We start from the raw sequence: 23152 nt of genomic DNA, 5'->3' as shown, positions 1-23152 counted from the left end.
CTGCCATAACCCATCAGGGAGTTAGAAGATAAGAAATTATTATAATGGTTGCCAGTATGTTCACCATGTAGAGTGCTGTCTGAATAAATAAATAAATTCTTCTTGTCAAAATGTTTGTTTACAGAATTAGCATGGCAGCACCACCTTGTGCTGAAACTAACAATATAGTCGAGCACATGCTTCATGTTCAAATGTGGGCCATTTTTTCATTTTATTTCTAGAATTTGCTGTGGGCCAATCAAAATGGAACACGGGCCACATTTGACCCTCGGGGCCATAGTTTGGACAATCCTGCTGTAGACTCTGCTGGACATGTTTTGCTTGTATTTCACTGTGGATTTTCTACATTTAAGTTTCACCTCAGTTTAATCAGTCTTGTTGTGCTAAATTATATTTTGATATTCATTTATAGTGCAGGTTCCTATTTTTACCATGACTGCATGAGAAGTTTCTGTTTTTGACTCGTTTCTTCATAATCAATATTTACTATAACCATTAAAAAAAGAATGGCAGGCCACCATTACATTTTCACATTTTCAAAAAGGCATCTAAAGCTGTAGTAACTGAACAAAGCAGACTGAAACAATTGATACAAGAGATTTATGGTTTTAATTGCATCTTTTAAATAACAATGAATTAAGTTAAAAATATAAATTTCAATTGCTGAATTATGGCAGTGCCAAACAATGTATCTGAATACATCCTTTATTTCATGAATACTTAGATTTAACACTCTGTCCAAGTAACAAAAGACATTCATAAGAAACCTGGATTAAATCTCAGGGTTATTTCATTAGTTGGAGGACACAAAATAATCAAACCTGAATCTTCTGTATCACATGGAGCTTGGATGGATTTTAAAGCAGAGCTTCTGTGTTTATACATGGAACTTTATCCAGATAAGTCATTGTAGCTGGATGGTATCATAAAATAAAACACCTGGACTTTTTTGTACTTGGAGCTTAAAACACTGACAGTTACAGCCATTAAAACTGATCAAGTTAATCAAAGCCTGGATCACACGATCAGGACAGCTTCACATGTATAAATAGAAAATGTAAACCTGAGATGTTAAACAGTTAGAATCAGAGCACCACAATGAAATGAAACAAAATTACTTTTAAAATACCAATTCTGGTTAAACCTCTTTGACATTTAGTCACAAAACATCACAAAAATCAAGCAATGGCACATCCATCTTTATGTGTTTAATAGTTTGCACTGATATAAACTAGAAAAAAAATGCTTCAGCAGTTAAAATAATGACAATTTTACTGACTCTGTGGAAGAACTGAGGTACATTGAAAATGACATGTTTCTTTATAAAGTATTACTGGAGACTTGATCCAAAATTGTCTTCTTATTTTACTATAACACCACAAAATTATATGTGTTAGTTGTGTTATAGTAATATGTATGATTGAAAATTAATCCTTTAGTTGCTGGGCGATAGATACTTGTTCTTTTCTCTTTTCATAAAGGGGGAGAAGAAAAAGAGCAAAGATCATTTGAATTCAACATCATAACACATTTTACATAATTTGTTTTCTAAAAGCAACCTTCAATGTTGAAAACTGAAGCCAATGTGAAGGTGCAAAAACAGCAGTTCCTTCACTGTCCGCTTGGATATTCTGTGAACTGTGATATGAAAAATACTGAAAGTTGCAAACAAAATGAGATTATGTATGCTAAAGTATGGGTAATGCCTTTAGTACTCATAATAACTTTATACATAAGACTAAATTTTTAACTCATTCCTGCACAGTACAAGAAAAATGCTAAAAATACTTGCACTTAAGAGTTCCTATTAGCTTTACCTTTAGCTGTTTCAACAGAGAACCGCTAAATCTAAAAAAAATAAAGAAAGCATCTTTCCTTTATTAGCACCATGTAATTTGAGGGTACCTGATAGCAGATTGATTTTTATCTGACACCATGGGAGCGTGGTAAAAGCATGTTCATTATACTAGGGCCTCCTTTCCATGAGTAAGCTTAGGACATTTCTGAGGATTGCTTTCCTTCATTTTGGAGTTGGGTTGTGCAAGACTGTAGAAGGTGCTTGGCAATAGTAGTGGCATTAGCCTCCAGAGATTTCATGGAGCGCTGGCCCTTTAAGAAGGGCTGGTAGTGCTGGCAGGGAAGCTAGGCTTTATAGTGCTACAGGCAGGTACAGTTGTGCGGCTTAATTTAGCACATTTTAGGTAAAAATGGGCCAAAGAACAATGCACTCTATATTGAAAGTTTTGGAAGTGTTTTATTTTCACCGAGAAAGCCTCTGGGTTTGGCACTACAGTATTTTGCAATGGAAGCTTCAGCTCTTCCAGCGTATCGTCATCTTCCTATCAGCTGTTTAGGTCTGTGGGTCTCTTCAGAGACAAAAACAACAAACTTAGCCAAAACAGAACTAAAATGAGTGATTTCTACTCAAGTGGCAATGACATGTGTTTACTGTTGATATATTTATAAGCCAGAGTACACAGAGGAACAACTTGTGCAAATGAAGACAGCGGGGAGAAAGTGAGGGAGAAAAACTTTAGTGGAGACGGGTTAGCAGGAGAGATCCTAAGTTACCTGGTGGTTTAGGTGTGTAAACTGTGAGTCCATGCCCATGAGAGCTATTGTTGTCATGAGTGGGACTTCACAACACTTCTTGAGGCTATTTCTGATCAAGGATAGTAGTTCACAGACGCCTGCAGCCTGCATCAACACCCATCCAGAGTTCCCTGGCTCCCTGAATGTTGCTCTTTTACATACCTTCTTCAACTTTCGGTAGATAAACTGGACAAACCAACACCAACCAGAAGAGCTGAATGGACATTTGTCATCAAGGCAAGTTTATGGCTTTTGCTTTATTCTTCTAATATCTGTTAACAGAACAAGTTACAGGATAAGTTTACCCTCTGAAAACATTGTGTCAGTTGTCGAAGAGGAAACATGAGCTGAAATAACTTGTTTTAGTTTAGCCCAAAACAGCTGATCAGATACGCTACAGCAGTAGAGCATGTAGCTGGTAGTCCAAGCTTGCATTGCAAATTCGGGCCAAATATAGAGGCTTTCTGGGTGAAAAATAAAACACCTCAGACATGTTCAATATGGCATACAATTAGCCAGCATTGTTTTTTGGCCCATTTTCACCCAAAACTCCCTAAATTACAACTGTAACTTTACCCATATGCTACGCTGTAAAGGCTAGCTTCCCCAAGCGCATCCTGTTAAAAGAGGAAATGCTCACTACTAATGCCAAGTTATCAAATACAATCCAACTTAAAAAATACTGAACTATCCCTTATCCCCATCCCCAACTATCCCCATCTGAATCCTGACAGTTAGAGCTGAGATCTCAATCAAGGGTCTTCAGTGTACCTAGGAAACATTTTAGAAAACACAGTGATCCCACTTTTATATTTGAATAGTCTACCAATAAGGCCAAGTCATCTTTAAGGGTTCATTCCAGCAGATCGATTTTAAATGTCATCATCTGTGTCATGTCTTCTTCTCCTCTTTATTTTCTCCTATTCAGATTTTCAGGAAATGTCACAAATGGCATAAGGAAAAACTGATTAGATTTTGGGAGTGATCCGGATCACCGTCTGGATCCAGGAATTTTTTAAAGGATTCTTTACTATTGGGAGATAGGGCTAATGGCGGAGGTCTGCGCTCTCCAAGTGCTTTTCTAGTCTTAATCTTTAATTTTACTGATCCACTTTTATTGGACTGTGATGCCCTTGAATGCTGTCCATGAAAGCTGAAAAATAAATAAGATATTCAAAACTGTATTAATTTGATTCAATAACAAGACTGAAACAGAGTCCCACATCAGTGTACATATAAATGTTTTTTCTAAGGTTGATATTTTCATTGGGCTGTGATGCACCCGTTCCCTTTGTTCTTGCACAGTAGTTAAAACACAAAAGTCATTAAAACTTAGAGGTATCATTTGAGGACATCTTACTAAGGACTTGTGATGTACATAATTTAGCATCCAAATTGTGCTATTAGAAATCAAAGTATACTTTCATTTTTTTTTTTTTTTTACAATTACAAGGAGCAGCATTATGCCTTAACAACACGGACTCATTATTTGCAGTAGTGCATTTTTTTTAGTTACAATTTGATCTTCTTAATTTGATCTCCATGGTTTTAGCTAAATCTACATACTGGCTTTTAGTTCCTCAAGGATCTCTGTGCCACTACTCCACACTTTGACTTTAGCTCTCAGGGAAGAGTCATCTGTCTGACTTTCCAGTCTGGACACCAGCTTTTCCAGAGTGCAGCCTTTCCTTGGCATCACAACATCATTCCCTCTGAGACAGAAAGTCGGGCAGAGATCATTTCCCCCATCCCCCACATAAAATATCTGCTCATACTTTACGCCTCCATCAGCCTTCTCTGACAGATAAAGCTCCAGAACTTTTCTCTTACAGAGGTTTACAGGGCATCGGTTGCAGTTGTGAGAGTGGTAGCACTGTACCTCCATGTACCCGAGCTCATTGAACTTAGCCGGATTTGTGAAAACCCGATCGACAGCTGAGCGGAGTCCTGATGCCTGCAGGATCCAGTCAATGAAAAGGGTGTTGGAGTCGGAGATGACGATGCAGTCAATGGTGCTTTTATTCTCTGATATAAAAGTCAGCAGGTCTGTCATTCCTGCTGTGAAGGGGATGGTCTCCATCACACTGCGGACCCTGTCAGGGCTGACATCCTGGTCTCCTGGAGGCGCATGCACAAAAAAGAAAGGAGGAAGAATGTTTTTAATGTGCTGTGTGGAAAAAATATTGATTTACATCAGAATCACAATTATTGATTTCTAAAATTGGGAATTTTATGTATTTTACTCAACCTTTCTCTAACCAGATTAATGTATACACATGGTCTATGCCTGGGAATGATTCAAATGCCTGAAATCACATCATATATCCCCACCTAAAGTTAGAATAAGCAAAACAATGGCTAACAACTGCTGACTCATGCATACAACATCACTTTACTTACCAGCCTGCCATTTTTATCATCAATAAAGGCCAAGGGCCACACCAGCCCAGGTTCCTCCCATTTCTCTGGATCTTTGCTGAGATGTTTCTACACCTGCACCTGTGGTAAATTAAATTTGGGGGAGGGCTGCAGTGATGGTTGTCCTTCTGGGACTCTGCCCCACACAGGATTTCTGGAGCTCAATCAGAGTGACCATCAGGTTCTTGGTCACCTCTCTTACTGAGGCCCTTCTTTCCTGATTGCTCAGTTTGGCCGGGCTACCAGCTCTTGGAAGAGTCCTGGTTGAATCATACTTCTTCTATTTGAGAATTATGGAGGCCACTATGCTCTTGGGAAACTTCAGTGCAGATATTTTTTGTAACCTTCCCCAGATCTGTGCCATGCAGCAATCCTGTTTCTGAGCTCTGCATCAGTTCCTTGGACCTCATGGCTTGGTTTCTGCCCTGATATGCACTGTCAGCTGTGAGGTCTTCTATAGAGAGGGGTGTGCCTTTCCAAATCATGCCCAAACAGTTTAACTTACCACAGGTGGACTCCATTTAAGGTGTAGAAACATCTCAGCAAAGATCCAGAGAAACAGGAGAAGCCTGGGCTAAATTTTCAGTGTTGTTGCAAAGGGTCTGAATACTTATGTCAATATGATTTTTCAGTTTGTTTGTTTTTTTTTTTTTTAACTTTTTTTCATAAATTTACCAAAAATTCTAATATTCTGTTTTTGACCATGACTGGGTTACTGCATGCAGATTTATGAGGATAAAAATAATGTTTTGACTGTAGCATCAGGCTGCAACATAACAAAATTGAAAAAAAATGAAGGGGATCTGAATACTTTCTGAAAGCACTCTATGTTTAAAAGACTGAATTTTCATAAACAGGATAAATAATTCTCACCAATGTATTTCATCACTCTGCCCATGTACTCGGTCCAGTAACCTTTTCTGTAGGAGTTCTTCACAGAGTCAGGAAGAGTCACATCAGGCAGACATCTGAGAGGACCAAGACAAAAAACCCACTTTGGTGATCTTGATGTTATTAAAGTAGAGATTCTGTTTAATCTTGTAGTCATCCTATCAGTGTTGTTTCTGATATCCCAGTACAAATATACTGTGACAAAAATGCATCTTTATTCCATTTAAGGCAGTAAAAACACTGCCCGAATATCTGCCTTGTCTTTCATTTCTACTTCAATTCATGCATAGTTTACTGATCGGATAACAAGGATATAATTTTACCTTATCACCCATGTGTCACTGTTGTCATCAACAACTGTGTGGTCGAAATCAAACACCATGAGAGTCTTCATTTTTCAACTGAAATAATGAGACGAAAAAGTTCCCGATAAGAACAATGTAGAGGCACAACTGCAGCACAAACACATTTATTACCTCCGCCAAGGAGGATAATGACTAGGTCTGCACTAAACTTAAATATTCGATAATGCACTCTCTTCTACAAGACAAAATGAAACTAAAAATATAACTTAATCCTGAGAAATCCCCATTTATTTCCTGTTCGACTTTAACTTCAAGTTTAAAGGTACTTTGTTAAATTTGCTAAGTAGCATACAGAGTAATTTGTGAAATTAAGCTCCAGGTCACGGTTAAAACACGTTCTGCAATATTCATAAAAGATAGAAACATGAAAAACCATACTGATGAGCTAAGAATAAAAAACCGACCTTATCCTGTATGACATCAATCTGCCGGTCTTGTTTCTTTTTCGTCTTCCTCCCTCTTTTCCTTCTCTTGTCAATGGTGGGTAGCGAACACAGGTGTAAAGGTGCACACCGCCACCTACTGTACTGCTGGTGTAACCTCAGGGCTACATGTACTTATAGTCTACAAAGTATAACACAAACCTGTATCTCTTTGTAATAGTCCTCAATTTTATCTCGCACCGGTCCAGACTCATTCTCTGTCTTAATTAATATATGCAACCTTGTATTTCTATTAGCTCCAACATGACAACAAACAGAAACAAATCCTTGTTAGTTTATTTGTGAATGATTAAGTGTCCTCCTTATAAATTAGCATCCAAATTCTTCTGCCATGAATCCACAATGTTTCTCTTGTTTGGCCTCAAGTTTGCCACAGGAAACTTTAACTAGGCCTATGTTATCATTGTCATTTAATTTCAGTGCTCTTTTAGCCCCCGCACCTCATCCACTTTGCCATTACCCTCCAGGGCTTTTCATTCGGTTGGAAGAGGGACCAGTTCCTGAAAAAGGATCCAAAATAAGGGGCCTGGGAGACATCTCATGATATATGTGTAATAAATTTGATAGCTTCGACTAGTTAAACTTTTATGGATTTTTTCATCTGTAACAAACTCCTCAACTGACAAAAATATGCATAAACAGTCTCTGTTGAGGCTTTTCCATTACAAGGGGCGGCTCAGCTCGACTTGGTTTGACTTGGCATGGCAGCCCAACGCAGCAGGTGGTTTGCTATTTTATTACATTATGTCTGTTAATGCCTATTTCTTTTGTTCTAAAATCCATGCCATGTACTGATACTGTTCTCTACAGGTGGTGTGACTTCTTTACCTCAAATTTTAATGTGGCAAACATTCAGAAAGTGGTGTCAAAGTCAGCAAGCATTGTCTTGAAATATCTTGGGAAGTTGTATTCCTTGCACACCAATATGCTTTTGGCTACAGGTGTTAAAATGTGTGAAATGATATGTGCTGGAAAAAGATGTGTACAGGGATAAATGTGACATCATGATGGGTACAACCTAATTGGGGAATTCATGTGACAGATGATCCTACAAATATAATAAACATGATAAGATTGAATTTAATTTCAAGCATTAGTAGCCTACTCAAAACCCACTAGAAATGACCTTGAGGGTCTGACCTAGCCCCAAGGTCTCCAATTGAATAGTCTGGTTCTACACCAATCAGGAACCCAGTAAAACAACAAATTAATTCCTTCTTCTTCTGTGGCTTTTAAAGAGCATCCAAAATGGTGCATTGCCCCCTCCTACCATTTTTTAATCTACAATTTCTGAACAATCCTAAACTTGCAAATAAAAAATACATAAATGAATATAAAACAAAGTAGAAATACCACTCTTCTCAATAACTCCCACATAGACCAAGAAGTTTCTCCAAGCACCCAGAACAATTTCAATCACCCCTAGTTTTCTCTCAGTTTCAGCAGTGTGGTTTAACGCCATATGCAGCGAGGCTAAGACCTCCTTCATTTTATCTTCACAGAACAGTATTCTTCATGTCTTCTGACAAACCAGGTTTCACTGTTATTTGGGCCCTTAACTTTTCATCTTTCTTGCCCATGTTTTGACCTCAGTTTTTCATCTAATGTTAAGGCTTTTCATCTCCCTCCCTCTCTTTGGACAATTTGCTCGCCAAGGCTCATAACTTTCCCTAACTGACCATGCTTAGGTTCTATAACACAGTTTTGGCCATTACACATTTCATCCCAGAATTTACCAAAATCCTCAAACAATGCACCCAAATTTCCAACATTGTGTGAACTGTGGGGATTGTGTAAAGAAAGGTCTGTATCTGATGCAATCCTAGTATGGCTATGCTTTGTAACCTGCAGTGTTCAGTGATTTGGCCACCAGGTGGCAGCAGTATTCATCATGAATGACACAGCAGCAAACAGAGAAGAAGAAATCCTGTCGGTTCAGTTCCTGGTTGCGTTCAGTCGACAGTCTGTACACAGTGTAATATTCTTCAACACAAAGCTAAGCTTTTTAGATAAATATGTTTAAAGGTTTGGGAACGTGGCTGGGTTTGGAGACCCCGACGTTGACGAAGACGTCTGACGACAAAGAAGAGCTGATAGTGGAGCAGGAAGAAAAGGTGGTGGAGGCACAGAACGAGGTAAACAAACAGCAACCAGCTGACCAGGATGGAGAACCAGAGGAGAAGCAGGAAAACTCTGAGCAGGGCAAAGGACTCGGGGGTGAGATAAAACTCCTTTTACAATGCTATTACTGACTTTAAACATTACCTGTCCTAATTAACGTCATTACGCTGTGTGTCCCGCATGTTTGGTTGTCTCTGTTGTATTTGTTAATTATGGATGTCAACATTTTTAATACCACGAGTTATTTTTGTTATCTTGATGATCAAACGTTCCGAAGCGTTCAGTAGCTTCAACTATTGACCAAGGCAGGACTTTACGAGTCCATCATATTATTTTGAGACCTGAGCGTTAGTTTAAAGGGCATCTTTAGTTTCTCCTCTCTCTTTATTTTTATACATTTTCAGTGTGCTTTGCCCCGTTGTTAAGGGCCCTTCAGTCTTTAAGAAATGGTGTCAGTCACTCAGAGACGTACGGTGTAGTCCTTTTTCTGTTGATGGCCCACGAGAACTTGTTAAGGCCAGGTTTGAACCACCACCATGACTAAAACAAAAAAGCAACAGACAAATAAAACAAAAATGACATTAACACATTTCACAACAACACAAAGTATAGGGAAAAGGGTTCATGCACTACCACCTAGTAAATTATTCATTTCTAATGCAGGACTGCTCAAGATTCAGAACAAGATAAAAACAAAGGATTTCTAGTAATTGATCTGATTTGATTTAACTTAATATTTGTGATACTGGGTTACACCTCCACACCTGGTTCCAAATGGTTTCTGTTTTGAAATCAATGTCATTTAACATATCTGCTATTTGCTCCACACCAAGGAGATTTAAAAAAAAACTCAATAATCCATGCTTCTGTTCAGAAACATTTTGGTTTATGATTTTTTTTTCTAGTTGGAAAAAAAATCATTCCTTTGGCAGCAAAAAGGCTAAACCAACTGTCTTTCTATCTTGTCTTGTTTTTAGCTGTGCAGCCCTGTGTCCCAGAAGACAATCCCCCCAAATTCAGTTGAATATTATGGAATATTATGTTGAATATTTCCAAACACATTTCCCCAAAAATTCAACCAAATTCACTAAAAATTCCTTTTGAAAATCTGGAAAATTTCAAAGGAAATACCCTTCCCAAATTTCAAATCAAATCCTCAAAAAATTATAACAATGAATTCCTCAAAATCCTATGAAAGTACCAACATTTAATAAAGTACTCTGCTCCTCTTCTCAAAAAAAACTTTAAATCAAACTGTCTAAACTATACGGTTATATTCCCAAAATACTCTGAAGAAAATTCCCGAAATTTTAAAGGAAATACTCCATTATTACTAAAACGAACAATGTCCTCACATGTGCATGCAGTGTCTCAAAAGGTTTTAATAAAAGGTAAGTGTACCCATTAAGCCCACCAAAATCTAAGTTCACGTATTTTTCATAGATACTAAGATGGTTTATAAACATGATCATTTGTTAAAACGAAGAATTAATCTCTCATTTGAAAGTACATTTATTTACTTATGCATATTTTAAAGAAAAAAATTAAAGAAATGTTATGAATAAAGTCGAAAGTCTGGCATGGGCTTAATTGGTACCTAAGTACCATTCAAGCCTACGTGTGTTCCATATAAGCCCACAACCACATTTATTGACAAAAATATTAAAAATTATTATATTTTTCAGGTAGTAAACACATATTCATTCAGTAACATGTTATACATGTTAAACAAAATTGATTTTTTGAGCTTGGATTTAATGTTTGGCTTGTAAAAATGGACCACCACAAACATGGCTAAGTAGGCCTTAAACTAATTTTCATTGGCTTCAGTATTTAACATTTCATTGAACATTTTATGTAATATTTACAAAATTTGACTAAATATTGACAAAATAAAAAAATGTATTGTTTTTAAAAGTATTAAATGCCATTTCAGTGCATCAACAATATCTTACTGAACTTGGATTTAATGTTTGGCTGTAACAATGATGATTTTAGGACATTTGCTGTAATTCTTCCATTTTGTTGGCATTTTTCTCACTGTAAACAAATTATTATGCAAAATTAACTGACATAACAATTCTTCTGGGCAGTGTGTGATCTGTGATGTACTGGTGTTAATAAAGTTAGTATAACAACATCCAACACAGGATTACAGTGAAAAGCTATCAAAAATGTCATTATTTCCTGTTGAAACACATAAGATGGGCTTAAATGGAACACACTGGGCTTAAATGGTTCTACAGTGGCTTCCAGGGAAATAAAGATAATATTTTCCCACCAAAATGAAAAAAAATGTGTAAAGAAATGTCTGTAGCCTAAATATGCTGTAAAACTTGCCATCCCTCTTTTGCCAAACTTTCTGAATTATCAAGGAATTCTTGTTCAGCTAGCTGTTTTTTGGGTCACAGTACCATTTAAGCCCACCTTGGAAAAAAGACATTTTTTGAAAATATTTCACCCACCCAAACCATTTTTTGGTGTCTTAATTTGAAGATTTAATGTAAAATGAATTAGAAAACACTTAGTTTGTGTACTTATCGTTTTTAATCCTTAAGCAGTGTATCTATCAGTAGGGCTACATGTATTGACTTGTAATTCACTCGCTACGCTAGTTAGCATGACTCATCTTTTCACATGAAATTAACTAGTAAGAAATGACAAAAAAACTACTTGTTTATACACAAAAAACGAATCAATAATCTCTCAAATTACATAAAATGAAAGTATTTATCAAGTCAGTGGCTGAAAATAGTTGAAAAGAGGTTCTTTCTGAGGGGTCCCAAAACACCAACGTTTTGAGGCGACTTTATCTGAGCCTCCTTGAGACTGCACGAATGTAGGCGAGCCTTTTTCAGTATCAACAAATGTGATTGGTGTCAAACAAAAACTGACATATAATTCAGAAATTGTGTGATTGGACAAAATAATGTATAACATTAGACAGGCCCCTCTCTTTTTTTTTAAATTGACTTCAAAGTTGCAAGTGGGCTTAAATGGTGCCTGGGCTTAATGGGTACACTTACCTAATATCTCCTGCACGCTGTTTATACGTATTAACAGTGTACATGTGCAACTTAGACATTGATTAAAAAGTTTTCCTTGACATTTTTGTTTATCAAATTCAAGAAGTTATCCAATAATGGATTTCTATGACCAGGTCTCATTACCCATGATGTAGACCAAGCTCACTAAGGTGGTCAAAATTCAAGACATTTTGATTCTTCTTCAAAACTCTGGGTTTCACAACAGTTTGTTATCAGATAAAAGGCAACCAAAAGTAATGAAGCTTTGAAAAACATTCATATTTCCTTCGGCATAAGTCCATCAAACATCACAAGCAAAGAGATGTTTCGGTACTGAAACATTGTCAATGAATTTAAACTCCCAAAATGCCAACATTTTGACTCATATGACCGCAACGAGTCACATCTTCTGCGAAATGCTAAATATCTTCTTTGAATCAGCCTATACGTGGGCTTGATACCAGCACGACAGATAAACATCTGCTACATTCATTCACTCACAGTTTGCCAATGGCTTGGATTGTCAAAAGGGTTAATATTAGCCGATACTCCCACAGTGAACCAGAAATTTACATGAGATACCAAGGGTGCTTAGGACTTCTATTTTTGTTGCCATGATATCAAAATAAGTGTCAATATCATTTGATACTGTGAGATATATATTTATACCAGAGTGTGTTCATAAACTTATTAGTAGGGTAGGGTATTGTTCAGGGTTTGTCTGATACCAGTGCTAAATGGATACTTTTTATACTGTGCCGGTGTATAAACGGGGCCCGAATCACTGTGTTTGAAAGAAAAGGTGTGTTGAAAAATGGCAGGAGATGATGGGTATCATAAAAGATTTAGCCTACCAAAATAGTTTTAAAAGATGCCAGCAGAACATGGGATAAGAAAAGTAAACCAGTGCAACTTCTTTATGTAAGAGGTGTTGTGTCATAGGCGAAGAAAAAAGTGAAAGTGCCAATCAATGTGATTATTTCCTTGATAACAGATCAGAGAGATTACTCCAGACAGCAAAACAATGTAACACATAAATCACACAAATTTCACAACATATTTCCTGCCATATATTTGGAGGGGTAGGGTGTCATAGGGGTGGCAGGGTATCAAAATGAAGTATAGATATCTGTGTTGTAATTTGGTCCAGTAGATATCCGATGTGTTGGTACTGGTACCATGTCAATACTGGTTTTGGATACTCATCCCTATTCATTAAATGATTACAATGACTTAATTGTCACTAGTGTTTGTCTTCAGCTTTGTTGTTTGTCACTCATTGCAAATAGGACGTCTGACAGTTGTAGCAGTTTTTAAAAACTGTTCTGTCTCCTCATGTGTCTCTTCCATGTGAAGGTTACATCTTCAGCTTTGCCTCCAGTGCCACAAAGAAGATCTCTGAGTCAGTGGTAGAGACAGCTCAGACCATCAAGAAGAGTGTGGAAGAAGGAAAAATCGATGGCATTATAGATAAGGTATGCTTGTCTTCATACTGGTTTAACAAGTTTGGCAGCTGTGATAACGCAACCCAATGGCTTACTTGTGGAATGACAGCGCTATGCATAAAGTCTGAGGCCACAACTGGCTTTGTTGTTACCCAGTCTCTTTAGTTAAACACTCAGAAAATTCAGAAAATATGTGGGAAAAAACTAAGTTTTCATAACAGATTGACCTCTGCAGGCCAAAGCAAGTATTCAGATTGATTTTTCTCTGCAATTTTAATAAATTGAAAATGAATATTGATGCCCCTCGTAAAAGGCAAACAAGACCATCAGTTTAAAGTCTTACTATTTCTGTAGAGTTGCTTTTAATGACTTAAATGGCTGATGAGGCGATAAACAGTGCTGATTGAAGGTGTTCCATTACACCAAGCCTCCATCAGCACTTCCCAGAGTCATTCTTTAGATTGAGATCGTCCTTTATTTCTCTCTTAGATGAGGTTATCACATAATTCCTTTATAAGGCAACATAGTGATGTTTGAAGCCGTGACATTTACACCCCTATAAAATTTTGCCTTTACTGTGTATGTTGCAGAGGCTAATAGGGGGATCCACTGTCACTCGATCAGCAGAGCCAGAGGGGGAACAAAGTGCTGTATTTTTTACGCTGACTCAGGGTGTTTGGTGTTGATTGGAGGATCTTGTATTTGTTTTATCAGGCTTTTTTGGAGACCATAATCCAGTACAGGATGTCAGTCTAGTGCAGTAATCTCTGTGTTCATTTAAAATCTGAACTTTTCTTTCTTTTTTAAAGATTTATTTTTGGGCATTTTTGTGCCTTTATTAGATAGAAGAGGACAGTGGATAGAGTCAGAAACAGGGTCCAGAGTGGGGGAGAGACATGCAGTAAAGGGCCTCAGGCCAGGCCGCCCGCATACATGGGGAGCGCCTTTAACCACTAGGCCACCTGCTCCCCAAATCTGAACTTTTCTGTCTGGTGCAGACCACCATACTGTTGTAGGGAGGACCAGAACTTTGCCCTTCTCAGGCAAGCACAGCAGGTTTTTTCTGATCCTCCACCCTGAGTATGAACTTTTACTATCTGGTAGGAGATACAGAGTCCCCAAATCTAAACTGAGCAGGTTTAAAGACTTGTTTGTGACCACCTTGATTAAAATTTTGAATAATGTTTCTTGAAGCTGGAGGTTTTGTGCAATAACTTAATGTTCTGTCTCCTCTCCTTGACCTTTTTGATATTTTATCTTTTTTTTTTTTTTGGTTTATTTTTCCTCAGTGTGACTTGACATTTCTGCTTTTTGAAATATTTTTATTATATCTTGTGCAATATGGGTACAATGTGTAATTTGCCTGGGCTGTTTGTCCTCATTGGTATGTACTTCTTTAGTGGTACGTGCTTATCCATGTACTTGTGGATTTTGTGTATGTAGGTGGATTTTTGTGCATATTGTTATTGTCCAATGTAATTTTATTATAATTGCAATAGCAGCTGGATGTAGGCAGCATTTGGAGTCCGAGACAAATTTCCCCAAGGGGACATGCAGTCATGGACAAAACTATTGGCACCCCTGGAATTTTTTAAAGAAAATATGCCGTTTCTCCCAGAAATTGTTGCAATTACAAATGTTTTTGGTATACACGTTTATTTCCTTTATGTGCACTGGAACAACACAAAAAAACAGAAGAAAAAAGCCAAAATTGACATAATTTTAGGAAAAACTCATAAAGGGACTGGACAACATTATTGGCACCCTTTTAAGACTGTGGGTAAATCATTTTATTTCAAGCATGTGATGTTCATTTAAACTCACCTGTGGCAGTAACAGGTGCTGGCAATATAGAAATCATACCTGAAGCCAGTTAGAATGTATAAAAGTTGACTCAACCTTTGTGTTGTGGCCTGTGTGTGTCACACCAAGCATGGAGAAGAGAATTTGTCGACAATTGTCTGAAGACTTAAGAAGCAAAATTGTGGAAAAATGTGAACAATCTCAAAGTTACAAGACCATCTCCAGAGATCTTGAAATCCTTTTGTCCACTGTGCATAATATATTCAAGAAGTTTATAACCTATGGAGCTGTGGCTGATCTCCCTGGATGTGGACGGAAGAGAAAAATTGACAAGAGAATGCAACGCCAAATAGTTGGAATGGTGGATAAACATCCTCAGTCAATTTCCACACAAATTCAGGCTGTCCTGCAGACTCAGGGAGCAAAAGTGTCAGCTCGGACCATACGTCGTAATCTGAATGAGATGAAGCACTATGGCAGGAGACCAAGGAGAACCCTACTGCTGACAAAGAGACATAAAAAAGCCAGACTGGAGTTTGCAAAAGTGTACCTGAGTAAGCCTCAGTCCTTCTGGGAGAACATTTTGTGGACAGATTAGATTAAGGTAGAGCTTTTTGGAAAAGCGCGTCATTCTACTGTTTACTGAAAACAGAATGAGGCCTACAAAGAAAAGAACACAGTACCTACAGTCAAACATGGTGGAGGTTCAAAGATGTTTTGGGGTTGTTTTGCTGCCTCTGGCACTGACTGCCTTGACTGTGTGCCAGGAATCATGAAATCTGGAGACTATCAAAAAAATTTGGGCCGCAATGTCGAGCTTAGTGTCAGAACGCTGGGTCTGTGTCAGAGGTCATGGGTGTTCCAGCAGGACAATGACCTGAAACATACCTCAAAAAGCACCAAGAAATGGTTGGAGACTGAAGTGGGCCAGCAATGAGTCTGGATCTAAATCCCATTGATCTTTTGGAGAGATCTCAAAATTGCTGTTGCAAAAAGGCCCCCTTCAAATCTGAGAGATCTGGAGCAGTTTGCAAAAGAAGAGTGGTCCACAATTCCAGTTGAGTGGTGTAAGAAGCTTGCTGATGGTTATAGGAAGTGGTTGGTTTCAGTTATTTTTTTCCAAGGGTGTGCAACCAAATATTAAGTTGAGGATGCCAACAATTTTGTCCAGCCCATTTATTTAGTTTTGTGTAAAATTATGTCAATTTTGGCTTTTTTCTTCTGCTTTTTTGTGTTGTTCCAATGCACATAAAGGAAATAAACACATACCAAAAACACTGGTAATTGCAACAGTTTCTGGGAGAAATGGTGTATTTTCTGGAAAAAATTCCAGGGGTGCCAATAGTTTCATCCATGACTGTAGGGTGTATCATATCGTTCCATACTGTGTCGTGTGTGTCGTGTCGTGTGGTATCGTATCATATCATACCATATCGTATCGTACCGTTAGAAGCTTAATTTTTTTCGGAAAATGTTGAAATTATGCCCTGCATACACAATAATCCTGATATTTCTGGTTGTATTTTTATAAAGAACCTGCCAAATAAAAACATATCTTCATTATCACATCCCTGAAACGGCAAAGTTTATGGTCCAAGACAAAAATCTAGGCTCATCTATCGCTATCTAAGACACTGACATAACAAAGAAAGTTGATTGTCACTTCCCTTCACTCATCGTGTATCTGTTTTTGTTTTCAGACATTTCTAGGAGATTTCCAAAAGGAGCAAGAGAAGTTTGTTCAAGAGAAGAAGTCAAAGAAATCAGGTAAAACCCAAATAAATCAGTAAAGAGAATCCACTTTATTTCTTTAGAGGGTTTTTTGAATAGGTAAATGAACCTTCGCCTTAGTGATTCACACGTTTTGCACATTATGTTCTAGCAAAAAAAATGCCAAGGTCTTTACAAGAAAGCACTGTTAGAAACCATCAGAAATGCAGTCATTTAAAGTAACATGAAACTTTACAGTCATATTTGTTGTCAGAGAGAAGCTAAAGCTAATATAAACAGAGATAGATTTTACAGTTTGCAGAAGACTGAACATGCTTTACTGGCTCCTTAGGGAGATATATCTGTTGACCTAAGCCTGTTATTATTAGGATTCATCGTTTTCAGTGTTGATCTAAGCTGACTAAAGCTTCTGTTGTCAGAAACAAAGCTGTGAGCCAACTTCCACTGCAACCCTCTTTTGGGGAGATCATTTAATCATTCATTGAGTTTCAGTTGTATCTGTGTGAGATTTTTATTCCTGGGTTATTTATACTCTGCTTTTGAAATAGGAGATAGGTTCAGTTTACACATAAGGTTGTGAAATGTCTTCTTAATGGCCTTTTAAATAAGGCAACGTTTGTGCCAAGTTGCCAAATGTTTGTTCATGGTGAAATTATGCAGGGTGTGTATATTCAATACAGATAACCTTTGGTTAACATTTTTCATCAGTTGTCTCTAAACAATAAAGACTGATTGATTGATAGAGATATGTTATTTATAGGGGTTCATGACAGATTACCTGTTGAAAAATGTGTTCTTAAAATGCAGGATGTACACTTTGAAAAATTCTGTAGAGATGCAGATGTAAGTGTATACTGAATATAAAGATAAAGTTATAAAGATTTACAGTCATCTTTACTCTCATGAAGCACTTATTGTGATTTAGTGTCCAGACTGACAATTTTCTAAACCCCTAAAGATGTTTATTGGCATACTTGCCCAAGTGCCAGTCAAAATATTGAAACTTTAAACCAGTGGTTCTCAACTAGTCCAGCCTCAGGACCTACCACCTCCTGAATGACAAATCAGGATCTAAAATCCTTAAAAAATTTCAACCACACATAATTGTTTTAATGGACAATGGAGCGGTTGGGACTTTAGATGGAACAAAATTAGGTGTTTTTCTCAAGGTTTCACTTTATTTATGTTCTTTTTCCTGTATGATTAAACTGTTTTTCCCAGGATATTGGGGGAGTTCTTTAAAAAATGATCAAATTTCCAGGAAAGCAAAGTAAAATAAAATGTGTGCATGCATGTCCTTCCTGTTAAGATGTGCTTTTCAAACCTGTTTGATGATTGTGTCTGTGTGTAGAAGCAGCAGTTCCTCCCTGGGTCGGATACAATGAGGAGGAGACGATCCAGCAGCAGATCCTTGCTCTGTCAGCTGTGAGCAGAGACTCCATACATGACATGAATATGATAATTATTCCTTTGTGTTGCATTATTTCTCTCTTTGACCAAAACATGCCTATGAAAACATCTTTGCGTTTGTCTTTGCTGACTGTAGGACAAGAGGAACTTCCTGAGAGACCCTCCCGCTGGTGTTCAGTTCCACTTCGACATGGAGCATATGTATCCTCTGGCTGCAGTGATGCTGGAGGAGGACGAGCTCCTCAACCGCATGCGCTTTGACCTGGTTCCCAAACAGTCAGTATTCTTCCTGTTTAGCTTTTTTTTGTGTTAAGTTCACCTGATGAAATGGGCAATGATTTTTTTGTTTCTAAAAGTGTGAAGGAGGAGGTTTTCTGGAGGAATTATTTCTACCGGGTTTCTCTGATCAAGCAGTCGGCTCAGCTCACAGCGCTAGCGGCTCAGCAGCAGCAGAAGGAGGGTGAGGACAGAGGGCCCAGTGTGTCACCAGAAGATGTTGTGTTAACAGGTCAGACTCCCAATGGTGATGTAGAGATACCTGATTACAAATCTGTAGTAATAACAGCTGTTTCAGACAGGTTGCGTGGATGCTACTTCTCAACTGTGTCACAGCTTTAAGCTTGCATGTAAACATGTCAGGGCTTTCAGATTTTTTGTGTGAGCGCTGTGTCTCGGGCTCTGGGAATGTAAAGAATGGAAGACTTGCCTTCTTTCTGCAGGCTTATGTCTTTTGACAGGAAAATAATAGACAGCCATATTTACCTTGTTTTAGCAGATATGTACTAGATGTCCACAGAATTTCTAGATGACTCTGATGAAGTTTATTCATTCACACCTCAAATTCTGCTGGAGCTCTCCATTTCCACATTGATGGAGTATATCAAATGCAAGATAAAAGCAGTACGATTACATTTCTCATTTGGGCTTTTCAAAGTAAAAGCCTGGTCCCAGATCAGTTCATCCGTACAACGAATCAAGTAACTTGTATTGAGATTAATCAAGTTAAATCTGTAGAAAGACAGGGCTGTGACAGCAGGGAGATGCAGCCAACATGCTGCACACATGCGCCTGTTATGAGAGCAATGATAGCACAAGCTGGAGTGGGCATGGACCTGGCTTTAATGAAGCAAATATACACCAAGTCTGAAAGAGATGATTGTAATCAATGTGACAAGAAAACAATTTTTTGCTATTTTTTTCTGTAAGCTGAGTGCTGCACTATCTGCTCTGACCTTTTGTTGGATATAATTATATTTCTTTTTTCAGACAGCTTCTTTTTTCAGAAGCTGTCTGGGTGAAAGCAGGTGAAGAGTTTGCAGTTTAGAACATAACTTTGTTGTTTAAAAGTTATAAGGCAAGGTGAGAGGTACAGGTAAAAAAGGTCAAATACAGGTCAAATAGCAGAAGCAACACGATGCAGCTAAGGATTTCCTAGTGTGAGTGCAGTGTTAGAGGTCATTGGCCTGAACAGCAACATATCAGGATTGGAGTACAGAAAACTAACAGGTGTTCTCTTTGCAGATAATGTCAGACCAAAAACTCCACCAGTTTCCATCAGCAGCATACAGAAGGTCAGACAAATAAAACAAAAAAGTTCACTTAAAGTTTTCCCAAAATGCAACATAGCATTTAAAGGTCTTCTTCTGTCCTGACTTTGTGCCTCTTAGCCAGCTCAAGAAGAAGAGGAGGAAATGTCGACGAGTCCAGGTGTTTCTGAGTTTGTGAGCGATGCTTTTGACTCGACCGGCATTAACCAGGAGGACCTGAGGAAAGAGATGGAGCAGCTGGTGCTGGACAAGAAGGACAGCGTCTCCACTCCTGATGGTTTGACTCTTTAAATTATTGTGTCAAAAAAGTTATACAGTTGACAAACAAAGGGACACATTTAAAAAGAGACTAGCAAGGGAACCATGCCTAATTAAATAACAGTAAAATAAGTCAAGATATGTATTTTTCCTAAGTGTTTTTACAGCAGTGTGTTATCTCCATAACTGCACAACTGTGCCAGTTTTAGGTCAGCATAAGATTGTTTTAATAATGATGCTGAAATTATTTGTGCCATTCCTTCAGGAAAGCAGTTTTTTTTCATCTAGAAAATCATCCCAAACAATCTGACAGTGCAGTGGAATCATATCTGGAGAGCATAACAGATGATAAAACAACGAAATTTATGGACTGACCTCCACAGAATTCAGATCTTAATATGATTGAGACTGTATTAGATCACCTGGACAGAGAAATAAATAAATAAGCAGCCTGAATGTAAAGGAGAATCTGGGAAGTGCTGAGTCAAGCTTGGTGTAATAAACCAGGCCTCAATAGTTCAAAGGCTTCTAGATAATATTATCAGAGTCTAATAATCAATTTTTTCTTCTTTCCAGGAAATGTATATTGTTATTTAGATCACGTTTATAAGCTGGGTGGGATCATCTTGTTCCAGGCAATAACATTTTTAGGAATACAAAAAAGACAGATTACCAGTGTTGTAAACGTGCCTTGGCACTACAGTCTATCTCCACTTGGGGGCATCACATTCCACCCAATCCTCACAGCTGCTGGAGATTAGATGCAACTAGATTAATTCTGCAAATCGTTTAGCCCTAGTTAAAACACAGAAATACAAGAACCTATCATTATTTCAGCAACCATGAATAAGACAGAGAACTAATTAATTAAATTAGCACACATTGTGCATGATTCTTAGTAATCTTAATCATACTCAAAAGTTCTGAACACAAACAGGAGGTTTTATTTGGACTGAGTTCTTTATTGCACATTATGAGCCTGATTTGGAAAATTGACAACATGTTTTTGTAATATTTTGATGGGATTTACTAACCTTCCTCCTCCTCTTATGCAGATGAGTCAGCAGACTGGGAGAAGGAGCTGCAACAGGAGCTCCAGGAGTATGAGGTGGTGACTGAGACGGACAACAGAGACGACCAGTGGGACCAAGAGATCGAGAAGATGCTCCAGGCCGACGACAGCTAGACACCCACCGTGTGTCTGCCTCCTTTATAATGATCTGGCTCAGAGTGGAGGAGTATCCATCGGTGGTGATGAAGGGATGAACATCCTCATCCTCTGCCACTCCTAACTCTGGCAACTGTCTTCTCCTGTACATGATGAAGGTGTAGATCCATTCATAGAGAGAGTTTCCCCTCTGCTGGAAACACGGTTATGTTCAGGTGTTTAGTAAAGAGCTATGTCAATGTACCCTCCTGAATTAGTTTTATTGACTTGTTTCCCATACACTCTCTCTTTTTAATGGAGAGCAGTTGCCTAGAGGGCGCTCTGGTTCAAGTGTATTGAATTTTATAAGAGCTGGGGGGGTATTTGAGATCACATCAGATTTTATCTTTGTTTCCACTGCTGCTTCCTGTTGGGTTGTACAGTAAAGTCTTAGTGTAGTTATAGTAAAGTCAAATGTAAAGATACATTAATGTAAATAAAGAGGTTTCTAACACTTCCTTACTCCTATCTGCATCTCACCCTCTCTACAGCTGCTTGGTATTTTACATTTTGTACTGCAGTTTGATGAATGACTTCAAGCATGTCTACTTTTCCTTTTCTGCAACTAAAACTGTACATTTCCTGTTTTATTTGTCATCCTTTAATAAATATTTATCTGTTAATTTGGTTGGTACACATGAAGTGGTTTTTAGGTGGATGCTAAGCCTGGGGCACATGGCTCTAAAATAATAGTCTGTATTGATTCTGTTCAGCAGAACTTCAAAGTCCTTTCATAAAGCTGCTTTTTAATAGCCTGTGATGTAAAATCATGGAAACAACTCCAGAAGAACAAAACTGAAGGAAATGCCTTTCTAATGAGTGTACATTGTTCAGCAATGCTGTGCTGAATAACATCAGCCACACTTTTTCCAATCCAGAGTATTGACTAAAAAAGCGGTAGATTAAAAGGTATTAAGAAAACTGTAGTACTTTTTATGCATTCTTGAGTTTTAAAGGGCCTTTGGATATTTTTACACATGTAATGTCATGCATCTTGAGTAAAAGAGCACATGCAATTTTACCATAAATGCATTTGAGATGCTACTGAACAAAAATAGTACCACAGCATGAGTGTATTAGTGTGTTGAACATAATATGGCATAGCAAAACAACATAAATAAAGAACTGCACTTTTAAGTAGTGCCTGAGTGAACATATTACAAAAAAAAATACATTATGAGTTGTGAAAGATACGTGCTGCCCCCATGTAACCAAAAGATAGTCAGGATGTTCATGTACTTCCTCAGTTCTGCAGAAATACACACAGTTATCAAAATAATATCTACAATTATGAAAACTTGCAGAAACGCAAAGATCGGTGGAAGAGCTTGACTTAACCCTCCAGTATCACTTCAATTCTCTTGCATTAAGGACTTTTAGTGCAAAAATGTCCACTTCCAAAATGTGCCATGAAAATAATGCTTTAAAAATCCATCACTTGTATGCATATTAAGATGCTAATAATGTAGAGGCATCGTGAAGTTGTCTTTAAATTCTGGCAAACATGACTGGCTTCAGAAAACTGTATAAGTAATAGTGGCACTACTAGTTTTATCCAGTAATTCCAATGGAACACCTACAATTATCAAAGATTTTGAATAACTGAGGCTTATAATAAAAATGAGATCTGATTTATGCCATTTCAGTTTAATAAAACCGTTATGCTGTTGTAAAACTGACTAAAATCATATATATTTCATTATTTCTCATGATTTCTCTTTATAATCCCACCCAGTAATGTAAGAAACATCACAAATATTAAATGGTTAAATGTCTGAATTAATTTCAGCAGAAATAAGACTAACAGAAAAAACAAAAACTAATAGAAAGTATAATAAAACTGATATGTTCTGAAACCCGCCAAAAACCCACTTATTTCCCTTTTTTTTTTACCT

General features: G+C 37.7%; 2 protein-coding genes across 2 annotated transcripts; one reads left to right on the top strand and one right to left on the bottom strand.

Moving 5' to 3' along the window:
• Positions 1 to 624: 624 nt before the first annotated feature.
• On the bottom strand, positions 625 to 6716 carry phospho2 (phosphatase, orphan 2). The gene is made up of 4 exons (XM_041795302.1): positions 6671 to 6716; positions 6225 to 6302; positions 5884 to 5978; positions 625 to 4710 (listed from the first exon to the last, which is right to left on the bottom strand). Exons 2-4 carry the CDS (start codon positions 6293 to 6295, stop codon positions 4151 to 4153), a joined length of 726 nt encoding a protein of 241 aa, XP_041651236.1. The 5' UTR covers positions 6296 to 6302; positions 6671 to 6716; the 3' UTR covers positions 625 to 4150.
• A 1918-nt stretch (positions 6717 to 8634) lies between these two features.
• On the top strand, positions 8635 to 21880 carry syap1 (synapse associated protein 1). Its single transcript, XM_041791161.1, has 9 exons — positions 8635 to 8926; positions 13213 to 13331; positions 16805 to 16871; positions 18187 to 18260; positions 18382 to 18521; positions 18602 to 18753; positions 19767 to 19816; positions 19913 to 20069; positions 21106 to 21880. The coding sequence occupies exons 1-9, from the start codon at positions 8725 to 8727 to the stop codon at positions 21234 to 21236; spliced, it is 1092 nt and encodes a 363-aa protein (XP_041647095.1). The 5' UTR covers positions 8635 to 8724; the 3' UTR covers positions 21237 to 21880.
• Positions 21881 to 23152: the final 1272 nt, after the last annotated feature.

This window comes from Cheilinus undulatus, linkage group 1 (assembly GCF_018320785.1).
Source record: "Cheilinus undulatus linkage group 1, ASM1832078v1, whole genome shotgun sequence".
Taxonomy (NCBI): domain Eukaryota; kingdom Metazoa; phylum Chordata; class Actinopteri; order Labriformes; family Labridae; genus Cheilinus; species Cheilinus undulatus.
Note: the sequence above shows the minus strand (reverse complement) of the source record. Positions and strands in the feature narration are given on the sequence as shown.

Excerpts from the sequence above, each read along its gene's own strand:
- phospho2 (XM_041795302.1), bottom strand. The coding sequence starts at position 6,295 with ATGAAGACTCTCATGGTGTTTGATTTCGACCACACAGTTGTTGATGAC. Across the intron at positions 5,979-6,224 it reads AGTGACACATGGGTGATAAG|ATGTCTGCCTGATGTGACTC; the intron begins GTAAAATTATAT and ends TGGTCCTCTCAG. Across the intron at positions 4,711-5,883 it reads CAGAGTGATGAAATACATTG|GAGACCAGGATGTCAGCCCT; the intron begins GTGAGAATTATT and ends ATGCGCCTCCAG.
- syap1 (XM_041791161.1), top strand. The coding sequence starts at position 8,725 with ATGTTTAAAGGTTTGGGAACGTGGCTGGGTTTGGAGACCCCGACGTTG. Across the intron at positions 16,872-18,186 it reads GAAGAAGTCAAAGAAATCAG|AAGCAGCAGTTCCTCCCTGG; the intron begins GTAAAACCCAAA and ends GTCTGTGTGTAG. Across the intron at positions 18,261-18,381 it reads AGATCCTTGCTCTGTCAGCT|GACAAGAGGAACTTCCTGAG; the intron begins GTGAGCAGAGAC and ends TGCTGACTGTAG.